The sequence below is a fragment of the Varanus komodoensis genome, unplaced genomic scaffold, assembly GCF_004798865.1.
Source record: "Varanus komodoensis strain SLA01 unplaced genomic scaffold, ASM479886v1 scaffold19, whole genome shotgun sequence".
NCBI lineage: Eukaryota > Metazoa > Chordata > Lepidosauria > Squamata > Varanidae > Varanus > Varanus komodoensis.
The window spans coordinates 13,456,784-13,473,167 of NW_025335550.1; the positions used below are offsets into that span (position 1 = coordinate 13,456,784).

The window sequence follows — 16,384 nt, forward strand, 5'->3', positions numbered from 1 at the left end:
TGAATGCATTTGGCAATTTCAGGAAAAAACAATACTTGATATGTGTATCGGGCACACATGGGCACAAAAGAATAGTTTTTAAATGTCTGTTTGCATACACTCCAATAACAATGAGGCATCCGATCAAGAATGTTCAATTACGCAAATATATATGCACATGCATCTAGAGGACCTTTTCCAAAGATGTATGCACAACAGTAAGTGTCTGTTTGACACTGCATGTGTTATTCCAAATCCAATTCTGGGAAATATGTGCATCTCAAATGAGGATACAATAATCCTGTTTATTCCTCTTACTGGAACAGAGCAAAAAACACAAATCTACTGTGAGCCTATTTTGTAAACAGATATAGTGCATAGAGGAGACCTACCTTATGTTCCTGACTTGTTTGTAAATTAGTACACACCTTATTAACTGTGATGCTATCAGCCGCATGCAAAACTTGCAGCTGGAATGCATGAATGAAAAGCCTGGGAAGCACATGCTTACTTCCCCCGCCCCCTGCAAGATACATGGTTTCATGCTATTTTGAATGCTGTTCTAGAGGATCCCTGAACATGCTCACGCGCGCGTGCGCGCGCGCTCTCTCTCTCTCTCTCTCTTTTGCTAGGTGCTATATCTGATGTTATCAAGCAGAACACATGTTATCAAGCAGATCCCCACCTAGGGAATACTCTGTTGCATGTGAACCTGTTCTATGTACTGTCTCACCTCCTGAAAGAATAAACACTGTGCTATTTTCTTGTTTCCCTAATTTCTTTTAGTTGGTACTTGGGAGGTAAGAGCCATAAATATTTCTCACTCTTGTTTTACAAACTAACAGCCTCCTTCATGAGGGAGTCTTGGGAAAGATTTGTATAGAGATGGATACCACTGCTTGGATCCATTGGTGCCATTTCAGTCACAGAAAAGTCCTGGATCCAGTGGAGACTTCTAATAAAGAGGGAAGATGTTTTCACTGTTTCTTACTTCCCTTTGTATTCCTGGAGCATGGGTGGGTTGGGTGGGGAAGCTGATACTGGAAACTTCAGGGAAAGAATCAGTATGGCATTCTGGTTAGAAAACTGGATTGGGACTTGACAGACCAGGGTTCTTCCCTAGTTGGCAATTAAATTCACTAGTGACTTTGGGTGAGTCACTGACTTTCAGCCACACCTACCTCAACCTCACAACAAAGGGAGGATCAGGGAAAACTGTCTTCCCTGGCCCATTCTCATTTGTAAGGCTTGTGATGGAACCAACACCTTGTATTAATGGATAGGTACAACTGGATACAATATACAGAGAACACTCCTGAGCTGAGGAAGCTGGATGGCAGCGGCAGCAGCAATATGCTTTACTTGCAGCTCTTTTCCAAAAAATCTATATGGCTGCTCAGATTTTGATGTCATATTTTTCATGTGCTCCAATGAAAGAGCTTCCTCAAAATTAAACATTTTGATGCAGCAGGCCCACTGAACTTTGTAAGAAAATGCGGACACAGGAAGAAATAAGTATTCAGTGTTCATATAGTTAAAGTGGTCCATGAAAATATACTGAGCAGACTTCTTACTTTTACTTGCACACAAAGCAGTGCTGAGTGATTGTAGCATGTGCAATTTTGTCAGTCCTGTCTCACAAAACACCTTCCACACAGGAGTGCCAGGATGCATATACATTCCTTGAAACTTAAAATACTGGGCACTAATTCTTGCTGAAACAGCTTTCCTGCTAATTTCTTCTGCCTGTGAATCTTGCACACTTTCAGTTGCTATCATCTTGGGAGGGGTTTTTTTAATAGGGTTACCAAATACAGCTCTTAGAGTCTTAGAATAAAAGATTTCTTAGCCTGTCATGTGAGTAACCTACGGACCATGAATTATAACACAGTGTTGAACATCCATAACACTCAACTGTTAAGGTTTATGCAATTTCTCATATAAACCATTGACAGATAAAAGCTTTCTATTGTATATGAACTTGGCCTGATCTAGATAACTGCCTGTAAAAGGGAATAAGAGGGAGCTGACTTTAACCTTTCCTCCCCCTACCAGTTCCCAGAATCCCCTGCAAATGTTTCCTTGAAGGAATGGACTGTGGCACAAGAAGTTGAGGGTGGGGAGGAGGGAAGATAATAGAAATTAAGGAGCAGGGAACTAAGCATTCCCTCTACTTAAGACCCCGGTATTTTCCATAACCTTCCCCGCAGACATCACTTTCTCCATTCAGCAGGTTCTCCTCAGCTCTGCATGGAGCATTTTCATGTGGCTCTGAGAATTGGCAGAAAAAGCAGGAGTAAGGAAAGTCAGTTTCTATCACCTTTCTTCTGCAGGCAGCAATCTGTTCCAATCCAACCCATTCCTAATTCCATTTCCTGCCACCAGCATCCCCCAGCAGTCACCCTTGCACACCTTACCCTTCCTCCAATTAGACTGGGTTTGTAGATAGATTAAATCTTAAACCAAGTAAATAAATAAAATGTTGGCTGCACCCTCCTTATAAAGTTTTCTGCCATCTCCAATCCATTAAACAACCAGCTTGCAGCCCAAAAATGTACACTTAGCCTTCACTGCTGCTGAACAAATTTAGAAACTTAACTCCTGCTATAATGTTCATCACAAGCACAGCAACTTAAGGACAGATTTCAAAATTGTAATGAGAACAGGTATTAATTGTGACATACCCCTTAAAGATGGCATCATATTCTGGCAGGATTTTTGGAGTATCTGCAATTTGTTCTTTGAATTTTCAAAAAGTTTGGTTTAATAAAGGTGTAGGAGAACTTTTTTTAAAAGTCTTTTATGTTTTAGGTCATTTTGATTATGTTTGCTCAAATACAAACCTACAGCTAATTTTGTTAAATACATGCATAATTTAATATTGTTCTCCTAAATCTTAGCAGGATTGTTAAGGTTAATCTTCCTTCCACACTTCTTTAATCAGCCATTTAAGTAAATATACATATGGAAAAGCTAGCAAGTGATATGAGACCTTGCTATACTTTTTGTTGATTGAGGGAAGCCTATAAACATTTGCATATTGTCATTGTTTTGACTGAAACTTCCTTTAAATGTGTTTCCTTTCCAGCAAGAGTATGTGAAACATGACCTCTTATCCATTTACATGCCTCTCGGACAGTCATGTGACCAGGTTTTACGTCAAACTGTCCATTATGATAAGACACACAATATGAGCAGCCTAAGCATCGATAACCTGTTTCCTGAATATTTTAAGTTTTGTTTCACAGCTTACTGTAGTACTCCTTTTATTCACTATCTAAAGCAAGAGTCCTCACCATCCTCACAACTGTAAAGCCATAAACTCTACAGTGACCATTTCATTTCATTTTTATACAATATAAAACATCATATGAAGAAAATTTAGTCTGTTTTGAATGGAATTTTCAAATTTAAAAGATACACGTAGAAGTACAACTTCCTTTTGGAATAGTTGCTATGAAATGTCATTCTTGCATGTAAGACATAAATGTAATATAAATAAAAGGCTAGCTGTAGTTTTCCAATTTTAATATGCATGTTGTATGGTTGTGACAAATGGGAAAAGCCAATAAATACTAAGACTCTCTGAAAGCAATGTTAAGTACACCCATACCCTCAATGCCTATGCACTAATAACATCTCTATCACAATATAAAATAAGGCTAAGGTATTAAGAATTTATCAATCACTTTATTTACTGGATCAAAATTAGAACATAAAAAATTCATATTTTCATTATGATATATAACCTGGCATTTGTTTTTGCTCCCCTGCTTTCTTTATTGTTTTTCTCTCTTTGTAAAATATTGTCTACAAAAATAAATATCAACACTTGGATCAAAGAAAAACATTATACATGTTGCTTCAGTGAAATTATTAAGCGCTTAAAATTTTTATTAACATTTTATTGTTGTTTCATTTCCTGGACCATGCCGCAGAAATGGTGGGGAAGCACCCTGTCGGTTAGGGTAAATCAGGACACAGTGTGCTCCCAACTTGCTCTTTGTAAATTAATTGGTATCTGTAATCCTTGTTACTATTCTGGCCAACTTCATGGGATGACAGCAGGGGAAAGAATTGCATATCAAATACAAAGGCTCAGAAAAGTTAGGTCTGTTGAATTCAGTCAGTCAACAGAGGCCCACTTCCTCCATACACAGAAATCTGCCACAATTACCTCTTTGCTACGAAACCTTTATGCTTTGGCATAAAATGGATTCTGGCAGTCCTCAGTATTATCTCTATTTACAAAAGCTGCTAAAAAGGCCTGTCGTATTTAATCATTTTCCAACACAATTTGAAAATATAATCTAGTATATGCCCTGGACTACCTTTCCACTATGCATTGTAGGAAGATGGGTAATGGCATACAAGCAACCTTTGTGGCAGATTATATGCCACTGTTAATCTTCTCATCATACATTTCTAAGAATTTTCTGTAGAACAATATGGTCCTTGATGCCTTAGTCTATTATTGTCTGTCAAGATCTGGTAGTGAAAGTAAGAACCAGGAATTTATGGTAATACGAAATTTGAACAATGTCCAAAGCAGAATGTTACACAACAAATTTAAGGAAACAAATTCAAAATAAACAGGTTTTTTTAAGTGATAGTAAGGAATGTTTCTAGGCAATTAACAACTCAAGGACATATTCTGCATTCTACTCAAACAATAATATAATGTCCAGGGTGGTGCAGTGGAGGAAGTAGCAATTAGAAGAGCAAACACTGGAATGCCTAAAAAGCACTACAGTGGTACCTCAGTTCACGAATGCTTCTGTTCGTGAACAAATCGGTTTGCAAACAAAAAGTTTGGCAAAGTTTGCTTCTGTTCCGAACTCCACATCGGGTGACAACCATGATCAGGGCCATCTTCCGCTTGCTCGGGCTGCTAGAGAAGCCCAAGATGACACTGCGCCACCCGCCAAAACGGAGAGCACGACATGAGGGAGAGCCCTGAGGGCGCACTCGCCTTGGTCAAGACCTTCCCAGCTCCTCACCATCGCCCCACTTCAGAGCCATTGGAAGGCCCCCTTGCAGGCGCTCGCCTAGGTTTGGGAGGAGAAGCAGGAGGCTTCCCCTGCTGAGAGAGGGCTGCAAGGAGGGATGCTTTCTGTGGGCTGAGGCGAGGAGATGTGAGGGATGGGGTTGCAGCCAGCCAAGCGGGGTGCCTCCCACCTCTCTCCATCGCAGGGGGAAGACGTTGGTGGCTTGCCCTGAGAAGGCCACGGTGGAGGCACAGGAGCCATGGCCCCACTCCGCCTCAGCCCGTTTGTCCCCATGCTCAATGAGGTGGCTGCGGCTTGGCCCCCAGCCCAGGATGTGGCTCATATTTTTGTGGTTTATAAAAAAAAATACATACATATTTATTTAAAACTTTTATATGCCGTCCTTTATGAGTAACAGAAAGTTATGGTTTAGAATGGATTAACCTTATTTACATTGAACTTACATGGGGAAATTTGACTTGGTTCGCGACCAATTTGGTTCATGACCAGAATCATGGAATGAATTAAGTTTGTGAACTGAGGTACCACTGTATTTTAATGCAGATCTTTTCTTTAGGCTGACTGTTTACAAAATGTAAAGGGTAACATTTATGTTACTGTTGCTTCAGTATGGAAATATTCAGCAATTCAAGGTAATTAGGAACCAACAATGAGTGATTACCATAGAAAAGTGAATGGTTAGATTTATTAATCCTAATAATAACTTTGACTTCATAACCATCAGTTTATTAAGTAACATGGTTGATAAAATGCATTTCATAATATCCTAGTCAGTGAATTAAAATATACTGCTCATGTTGCTTTTCAATGAATATAATCTTTCAAAGCTGTATTTATAATGCTTTCATAAATGCAAACTTTCCACAAACTTTCTGTAATGAATTGTTTTATTGGAAATTCTACCAAACTGTTATTTTGTGGAAATACTATTTATAAGGAGAATCACCAACTATACATGCAGTTTAAATTTATGGTCATTATTACAATTTATATAGGCTATGTTATGGTTCCTTTTAACAGGAAAGAAAAGCACTCAAGTATAAATGTCAATACCTCTCATAACTGAAGAGAATAAATCTCTACAAAGCTCACTCCTGTGAAGCAAAGAATGTACCTGTGACAATATTTATTCCTAAGGGGTCAAAGTATATTAAAAGGAATGGTGAATGTTTAAAACACCTCTCTGGAACTAAAACCATTGGCTTTCTAATTTAGAATTTCTCTCAGCTAATATAAAATGATTGATTGCCTTTATTTCATGTACCCCTTGATTTTTCTTTTCATTCATCATGGTCTACTTTAAACCAAATGCATTTAGGACCTGCCACAAGAAGAGTGGTCTCTTTTAAATTGTTGTAAAGTAATGAAAGGACATAATAAATCAATCTTATTTCTGTCTTACCAAAGCATAACCTTTACTCTATCCAAGTAATTTAGACAATTTCTGCATGTGTTCTTTTTCCCTAGACAATAACATTGTCTAGGGTTGTCATATCCAAGACGTTTTTAGGTACCAGATCAGTATACCTAGACACTGTTGGAAATCCTGGGTTGGATCCAGGACTTGCCTTCTGCAAGAGCAAACAGCATAGGGAAAGGCAGGTAAGTCTACCTCCTCTAATACAGCTTATTCAGTTTAAATCTGAAGCTAAACCCCTGCATTTCAATCCAACATTATGTGAGTGAATTTCCACTTATGCAAGTGGAATTATTTCCTCCCTTGCTTCTGCCCCCTGCATACCCCCAAATTTACTCCTAAGGGATGTCAGACTCTCTGGAGCAATTGAAGCCTAATTCAATATTTAGTGAAACTTGTGATTACTTTCCTCTATCAGACCAGGTCCCCTTACTCATGTGTACTTTTTCTAGCCAAGGCCAGCCTGGAGGCTCACAAGGCAGGCATGACAAGCTAGATACTCTGTCTTTGAATATGGAGGATCCTTTCACTATGATTGCTAACTGCCTGGTATTCTCCATATATTTATGCCATCTTTTTTTGGGGGGGGGGGAGGCATAAAACTATTGGCCATTAATAAAAGCTGGGGTGAGAAGATTTAAATAAAAGCATACATAGGATTGATTCTAGCATTTTTTTAAAGTAGAAAATTCATTTTCACTGTGCACTTTAGCACTTTTCCCCTCTTCACCATGATGCCAACTATAGTCACATTTTAATAACTATTTAAAAGGACATCTTCAAATTGACCTGTATATATAGAGACTACTTGTGTAAAAGAAAAAAATTACCTGAATCATCTATTTGCATGGGAGAATGGGTGCAAATCCCTGTCCCCCATATACATCTAAAGTGACTTGTGATGACAACTTTTTAGACAAAATTGTTTTGTACAATCAGTCCACCTTAAAAATGAGGTACGATTATGAAACTCGAACTACTGTTAATAATGGCATTTCACACATTATGTCCACATCACAACTTCTTTTGGGTGCATAGTAGAGAGAACACTATCTAAAATGGATAACTGCCTAGATACAGTTTTTAGAATAGCCCCTTTCATCCAGTCTCTTAGTGGTAAATGTTAATATAACAAAAAATCTATTAACCATCCCATGCTGCCTCCAGTTCTATGAAACTCTTAAGTTCTGCATCTTCTCTTTGTCTGTCCCCCACATCCATATTTATAGCATTTTCTTATTGGATTGATAATATGTCATAAAGAAAAAAAACAGCAGAAAGCAAGCAAGCACTGGTTCTATAACATTAGCACTGCCAATGTATGACAAATTAATTTTATTGGTATTTAATTTTATTGTTAAATGGTTGCCATTATCATTAAAAAATGTGAAGAGCTTTCTTAAAAGAATGAATTACGGATCAAGTAGAATTTTTTTAAATGCAATTCCATAATCACAAGACTTTGGAAATATCATGTAAGATATCCTTTGCTGTTTTTAAAGAATATATATTTTAAAGGAGAAAATATAAATCGTATTATATTTAAGATATAGTGATCAGATGCAGCATATCTATCAAATTATATTAACAATATTTGAAAATTTACCAAAAACTGTTGATTTCAAGTAACTAATTTGGCATGTTTCTATCTCTTTGCAATGTTTTCCATAAAGTCTCACTGATGAAAATAACAGAAAAGCAATTACCAACCTTTATACTACAGCAACTACTTTGAATGAACTATAGTTTATGGTTTCATATGATCTATGAATGCGCAGCCACTTTGACCTTGGAGAATAGAGGGAGGCTTCAAGGTGCACTACACTCTAGCCATATCACCACACAAAGAGAATAAGCAACAAAGGTTCCTGTAAATCTATGCCCATGGTACGGTAGGTTGCAAAAATAATCCTATGCATAATCATGAAGCCTATTTTAATTAAAAAAAGAAAATACCCCCCTTTAGTGTCCTTCTATGTACTATGGGATTTTGGCTTGTCTATACTGCTGACTGTGGTTAATTGTTTATCCAGCCATTATTACTCTCACATGCATATTTTTAGTTTCAAAAAACAGTGTATTTTCTTTAAATTTGCAGCATCAATGAGATGTCAAAACTCAAATGCTACTTGACTGCTATTGACGTAGGAAAATGGATCCAAACAGGTCTCTGTATCACAGGAAAATCTCAAAATGTATTAATCATGCAGTCCTACATATTAGCTACTCAAAAGTAAGTCTGAATTAAATGGAGTGTACTTCCAGGTTAAGAGGATTTGGAACTGCATTGTTAGCCTACAAATCTAAGAATGAGGTTGTCCTGCAACAGAATTGGATTATGTGATTCTTCTCTCAGAACTAAAGCACAAATGTATTTTTTCCAAACATTAAACAAAGCTAAAAACAGAGTATCAATGTCTGTATTTTTATTTCTTAATTCTAACTAGCAGTATACCTTTATAGTGACAACCAACTCTAAGTTCTAATTTCTAGGCTTCTTAGAAATATTGCAACTGATTTACTCAGGAAAACTTTTTACATGACATAACCCTAAGAAACATATTTGAGGTACATATAGGTTTCATAAAACTACTGAATTCACTGGGATCCTGTTCTAATCTCAGATGTCAATTGAAGCATGTTGTAAGGAATTGATTGCAAATATTTGTCTTTTTTATTGTTAATACCTATGTGAAACTTGCCCACCTGTTGCTGGTGTAGGAAGGAAGGGTCTCTTGGACTTAGTCCCACATATCGATTGGCTTGGGATGTGCCTGAGGCTGTGTAGGCTGATTAAGGAAGAACAAAAAGATTGATAAAGATAGAAACCTATCAATTTCTATTGTGTATATTTCACACATAAGAGATTCAGAGTTATGAAGAATGAATTTGGTTATGGAATATGGTTCTACAATACCTATCGACTTCAATGGAATCTGCATGAAGGTAGGATTACCTTCCTAGCAGTGACAAATTCTCTAGATGATACAAGATATGTGCCAGCTTAGTTTAAAAGAACTTCAACCAGGTTCTCATCTCTCTTACAGCATTGTAAATTAAAGTACAGTCAATGGAGTCATATGAACAAGAGAAAACTAATAAATTTTTGTTCACAAGTTGTGCCTAAGTTTTTCGAAATGAGGCATGAAGATTTTTTTTAGAAAGAGGAATATATTCTTTTTATAGCTGCTAATAGGAAAAACATATAATTTTTATAGGTGAAGTATTAAACATGTTGGTATTCTGTACATTAGAAAATGGTGGGGCAAATGCGCTGTATGATTTAGGTATTTGACCTATAATGTATAAACCCCCTAACACATATTCTCCCTGTAAAACCACAGGTGTTTAATGACAGATACAACCTTTCAACTGTAGGTTACCTTTCGAATTGAGAATGGGTCAGTACTGCCTGAAAGTCATAAATTTCCAATTGCTCATGGTAGCCTACATCAAATTATATTGGTGGTGTTACTCTACTTACTAGTTTGGAAATATTCACTTTAGAGAAGACATTTTCATAGCAACACCATTGTAATTGCCACAGTCAAGCCCTTAAATGATGAATGCATAAGCGTACACCAAAATTGCTAATATGATGTTTGGAATATATACATCATGTGTTTCTCTGAAAGAACCAGAGTGACATCCTTCGAAAAATGAAGTTGCAATGTTTAGTATTCCTGTGATTCCTTCAACATTATTTAAAATATTATTTGGCTAATGCCCGACTAGCACCATATAGCTTGAAAGGGAGATAGATAATATTGAAACACTAATATTCAAAGTCAAATCTGAAACCATATTCCTATTTGGACTGATACTTGTGGTAATTCAAAACATCTTTATTGCTAGTCAAAAGGACGTGCTTGAGAATTAGAAAGGCAGTAGAAAAGTGATCAACTATGGTATGATTCACTGGATAATAATGAGATAATCAAGACAGAGTTAGGATGGGCTGGAGGTGCCCATCCTCCAGCAGCAGAGGCATCTTTGCTCTTGGAGGCCCTGCTGTGCCTGTGGAATCTCCATGGGCATAAACCTACCACAATCAGTAGTCCTAGGACTGCAGCATTCTTGGGGGATGGGGATCTGCTTTAGGATGGTTTTTTGGATTCAAAGCCCCAAATCTGCTGTTTAAGTATTTTTCATTGAAAGCAACGGGAGAAGACTGTCAGAGTGGGGGCGGGGAGTTAACTCCATCCCCACCTCCCTGGCACAAACTGGCAGAACTTTGTCAGTAGCTACATCCCCCAGTCCCACACAAGACTGCCCTCTGAGACAACTTCTGCTCTTTCTCACTGTAGCTTCTCTGCATCATTTAACAAAGATGGGTACATTCCAGATTGGTCTAAACTGAGCAAATTTTTCTTCCTGTCTTAACATAGCATCCAGACATTTAAGAGCATGGCTACATATGGGATGCTAACTTTAAGAAATGTTCAGTTGTAACACAGTGTCCAGGTACTCCTAAATCATTTGGCAGAACTGATTAAAATATTGCTTTTCAATTGGAATTATATTCAATAAATTACTAAACATGCATCTTTACATGCTGCAGTGTATTTTTCTTATAGTTGTAATATTTAATCACATACTAATACAGAATTTAACCTTAAGACTGCCTGATATGTTACAAAGTTCATGATATCTGACAAAATTTACTTCCACTGGTGGGGACTCTATGTGAAAATGGTAATGTCATAAAGTAACAGATCATTTATATGTTCAGAGCTCACATGCCGGGAGAACACTTTCCTTATGGGCACAGATGTTGGAAACGTTTCATTCGACAGGGTCAGCCTAGGCAGTAATCCATTTCATGACAGCAAATAGACGTGCATCAAAGCATGCAGACACACTTCTCAACAGACTCCATAAGCAATACTGGGTGCTGTAACCTATGGAAATTGCTCTGCAAATTGATGCACCTACACTTCTTGTCTGCAATTCCATTGAAGACTATAGGGTAATAATATGGTGAATGAGTGAGAGCTAAACCATTCAGTTTTAAATCTCCTTAAATACAATTAATACACATAGATTTTTAAGTAACATCTTTGATGAGTTATAATTCTTAAGAGTTAATTTAGAATCACAAGTCTGATTCAATCAATTTTGGATGGTATGCTTTCTGCATGAAAGCTCACTCATAGAGGAATCAGTTCTCTTTCCCACTTTTTATGGATTCCAAGTGTCAGCAGTTTTAAAGTTTCCAATCTGAGTATGCTTCTCATTCTCATTAGAATGTCCATCTTAAAGGAAGAATCAAGCACTCATTCTCTCTTGGCATTTGATGCTCATATTAATTTGCTTTTCTCTTTTAAGGTTAAGGTTGCCATGTCTCAATTGACACATAGTATCTAGATTTATAGCTGCGGAGCAAAAGTTTTGCCAATGTATTTCATTATCAACATTGAGCATCTGCCCGGCCAAACGGCAGGAAAAGGCACCTTTATTGGCCTTTATTTGCAATTTTTCTGATTCTTTGATGGACATTTTGTTTCCTAAATAAATACTTACTGGTTGCTGTAGGTGAAGATGCCTCACCTTCAGTGGATGTAGTGATGGGTTTAGTATCTGTCATGGTCAGGGTCACAGGTCGCACCGCACTGTGATGGGGAGAGGGTGCCAAAACTGGAGTAAAATGGCCAGGCATTTTCCCTACTACTTGACCACTGCTGTTAGGCTACAAAACAAAACCAGAAGAATGCCTTGTAAAATATACATATAGTGCTCAAGAGAGCTACCTATCTTAGGGTTTCCAGAACCCCATTGCTGCAGGGTGCCACTCTGCGTAAATCACTCTGCATAAAAAGCAGATTTTGTAACCAAAGTATTAACATAGATGTGCTTAGTGGTATCTGGTATTTCCCCCCCACGTGTCTACTACATAATAGTGAGGGTCAGAAATCTGTTTGACCCAAGTGTTGTCTGCTACTATTTCTAGACAATACAACTACTGCAGTAGTAATAAAATACTACTGCTTACACTAGAGTTATTTTCTGGGGTAATTCCAATGGATTGAAAGGAACAGGATCAAAATAGATCCCTCAAAATTGATCTAGAACATTCATCCAAATGCCTCTACCACTGTGAATTCAAAATTACGCAATACAGAATCTTTTTAATGAATCCACACATACTTTTTTATTAGGATCACAGTAAGGAATCTTCTGAAAATATTAGAGATTGTCTGCTCTTACTTCTGGAACAGCAATAGTCAAATACTAGGTTAAACACACAGCAATTCACTATTAAGGATGAGGCGCTTTATGCATCTGCTAAAATTGATTTGATTACCAGGCATGTGAGAAATGTTGGCGTATGGATGAATCAACCTGTTGATTTTAAACCTACTCTTGTTACTTTTATGCCTAGAAATCTAGATGCACAAATACATCTGCACTCGGGAAAAAATTAATGAAGGTCTTGTAAAACGTCAAGAATTGTACATGAGTATCACAAATAAACACGATTTAAAAGAGAGAGGAGCAAACAACATAATCCATTGGATGGGAAGAAGTAATTGTAATAAACTTAAACACATTTCTGCTATCAACTATAGGAACTTCACATAAATACCGTTTAGAAGCAAACACATGGGGGTGCAGTTGGAGATGCATACAGATTGAAATACAGATCCTGCAACCTGGGCATGGGGGAGGCAAAACACCACTAAGAGAACAGCAGATGATGAGGGAAGTGGCTAACAGGACCAGCATCTTGGTTGGTTGGTATGGGCATGCCAGGGCCCATGACAGCTGATGTCGATTGCTACCCCATCCTTTCTTATCTTTCTATACATTTTATACAGGCATCCAGCCAGGCATGTAAATGCTTAAAGATGCTCATTTAATTATGTTTACTTAAAATATATAGTATTCATTTTCTACAGCAAAATTGTGCTTTCCCCCAAATAAATCTGCTGTGTATCAGGGTAGTTTAAGTTAACTACATTTTATTCCTAAAGTCATGATGGTGCTTTAAGTGAGTATAAAGTAGTCGAACATAGCAGGAATGTTGAAGCAGTTGTAAAGCATGGAATGGAGGCCAGAGGTGGCAGGAAAAACCAAAATGTTAGTTCTGTGCATCCCAACTGAAGTGATATATATGACTGTCTAAATCCAGGCCCTTCTAGCACAATTAATTCCAGATTCTAAAGCTACCTAGCTGTACCACCACAGACCCATGTACAGCCACAGGATTGCATGCAAACTGCTCAGCAATTTTATTGTTTTGAAAACAGAAGTCTTGTTCCAAGTCCCCTTTGAACTTTCTGCAAGCTTCTGAAGGGCCCTCAAAAGGAATAGTCACATAGCATATGCTCAGGATCAAAACATCCACTATCTTTTCTTTAATCTGATTTCCTCCCTGAACTTTTACTCTACAAAGCAAATTTTATTTTACAAATGCACATTACAAAACAATGCCTTTACAAGTTATAAGGAATTACAATGCACACTAAAAAGTATCCATTTACCTGAAAATTTTACTGATACCATAGTTTTCATGAAATTAAATGAAATTAATTTAATTTCATGATATTAGCTCTAGTAATAATGGTATTAGCTCTAGTAATATCTTTTCTGGTGATGTCCATTACTTTTATTAGCCATGCTGAAATAATTATGGTCATTTAAACTTTGAAAAAATTCACTGCAGTACTGTTACATATTACCAATTTATCAATATTCATTCTTAATGAAGGGCCCAGAAATTAGAACAGAATAGTCCAGATAAGTTTCTATTTATAAAATGGCCCAATGAAGTGACCTTAGTGAAGTCAATAATTAATTACATTGGCTGTTGAAGGCAAAATGTTGTGCAATTTCAGCCTCTTTATTTTCCTTATAATTTTACATATTTTATTCTATTTCATTTTTCAAGTTATTCCAGATATCAGATTTCTGGAATCAGGTGGACCAAATCTCTGTGTGGGCTCACACATGTAGATATTCAAGTAGTAGATAGAATGCTTTTGTTAGTATAGCCTTAAAATGGTATTTGTTCTTAATGTAACCCAACAAATAGTATGTAAAAATAAGAGGAAAGTATGGATAAAGTAAGACTATGAATATTCACAGCTTTTAAGTACTAATCTAATTAAAGAAAGAAAGAAATTCCCATTGTGGAAAAAAATTCAGGCAGCAGGGTTCCTTTGGATAAATTTATTACATAGTTGGAGAGCAGCCATCCAGAAAGCCTTTCTGCACAACCTTGCATTATGAATTTATACAGAAAGAGTGACATAAAAAAGCTGTGGTTAGCTGACTGCAGAGATTATGATGAAACACAGAAAACAGAATAGTATTTCCTATTACCATAGTACTAAGCTATGAAGATTTCGAGTCATGTACTTAAAGAATAACCAAAAATGTTTTATTTAGAACATTTGTTCTAAAAAATCAGAACCATGGACTACTTGTACTTAAATAATAGCATTTTAAACCTATAGCAAACAAAACGTCTGGCATCATTATCAAAATAGGTACGAATGGCAAACCTCTAGTTCCTATTTAGTTGAATGCTCCACTACAACACTTGTGAAAAATCTCACATGACACTACAAGGTGGAAATGTTTGAATATATGAGTAATTCATAAGGTTATTATAAACCATCTAAGGGACTTTGAATTCAATTTTGTTTGATGTTTATAACTTAATTATACAATGAATAAGCATGCTTAAACACTTTCAATCATATAGATAAATACTGGATAGAATCCAGATAAAGTTAAATATATTTTAAGACTGCTAAAATAATTGGAAATTGTGCCTTACTTATACATCGAAGTCTCAGTTTGAATGGCATGTGTAATACACTTAGGACAGAACTAGATATTAGAAAATGCATGGAGTTGTTTCTATTCCATGTTCCTTGTCTTTATACTTACTGAAAAATACTGATTACACAACTGGTGCATTGCACATGCTGTGACTTAAATAAACCACTGTGGGGTTTTCTAACCCATGGTGAACATGGGAACTGATCCAGTATGTAGAAAAAAGCACCAGATCTCACAGCGTGCAATATCGCTGTTTGCATTTTTTTTTGTTGTTTCTAATGCTTAATAAAAGTAAGCCATGAAAAGGCAGCAGTCACATCACTTTCAAAAAAAGCTATTTAAATTTATATCAGTAACATAGTTTAGTATCACAATTTTATACAGAGGTATCACAAAAACACAATCATAGATGTTTGATACACTGTGGTGGAATTAGGAGGTCAGAGTTTTGAATTAAAAAGAAAGAACCATGCATGCCGTCATTGCTGTGCAGGCTTCAAGTCTAAATCTTTGTTTAAAAAATAATTTAAAATATATCTGTACATTTATAGTATTTGGGCTTATGCAAACAAGTTTGGTGATCAAAGCTTTTTCTAAGGGTATCAGTAAATACAAATAAATATATATGTATTTAAAGTTACCTCAAGTAACTTTTGGTAACTCAAGGTGATCTACCATTATTTCTTTTACATTATGTGTATTATTTTTATTTTTTTGAAAAAGTTATGAAATTCTACAGAACAAATTGGTTAATATTACTAGGATCATCAGTTCCTTTAAGTCTTTCTGTTCACCCAACTCAAATTAATTAAATAGACACAGCTGGAGGACAGCACTATCTGCAACAAGGTATCATCTTTTACAGTTCCCAAATGATTTTAATGAACAGAAATGGACTCTAAACTGAAAAACTAAACCACTTTTATGGCATAAAATACCAGGGATCTTGCACTTACTTATGTGCAAGTTCACAGAAAAGATACTGGCCTGGTACACATGCAGCTGCTTCTTTGTTTGATTAATAATTAATTGTGGCTACATGGCCGCGAGTGAACATTCACCCTCCTGCATGTCAATAAGCCATGGGTTAAATCTTGGTCATTTAACCAAATACTCATTCAGCCCAGTGTGCATACAAACAACATGTGAACTTGCCTTTAAATTATCACAAGCAATGTGGTAAAGTAGT

At 36.6% G+C, this 16,384-nt stretch overlaps 1 protein-coding gene across 10 annotated transcripts in view; it reads right to left on the reverse strand.

The window, feature by feature from the left end:
• The window catches only part of NFIB (nuclear factor I B), a 213,663-nt gene that overhangs the window by 20,394 nt on the left and 176,885 nt on the right, over positions 1–16,384 (reverse strand). For 6 of the 10 annotated variants that reach the window (XM_044427761.1, XM_044427760.1, XM_044427759.1 and 3 more), the window contains 2 exons: positions 11,929–12,094; positions 9,112–9,194 (listed from right to left, as the gene is read on the reverse strand). The exons of 2 other annotated variants lie outside the window; for them this stretch is intronic. In XM_044427761.1, the coding sequence (XP_044283696.1) occupies positions 9,112–9,194; positions 11,929–12,094 (249 nt within the window). The remainder of the gene's footprint in view (positions 1–9,111; positions 9,195–11,928; positions 12,095–16,384) is intronic. 2 more of the 10 variants (XM_044427762.1, XM_044427764.1) reach the window with 1 other exon arrangement.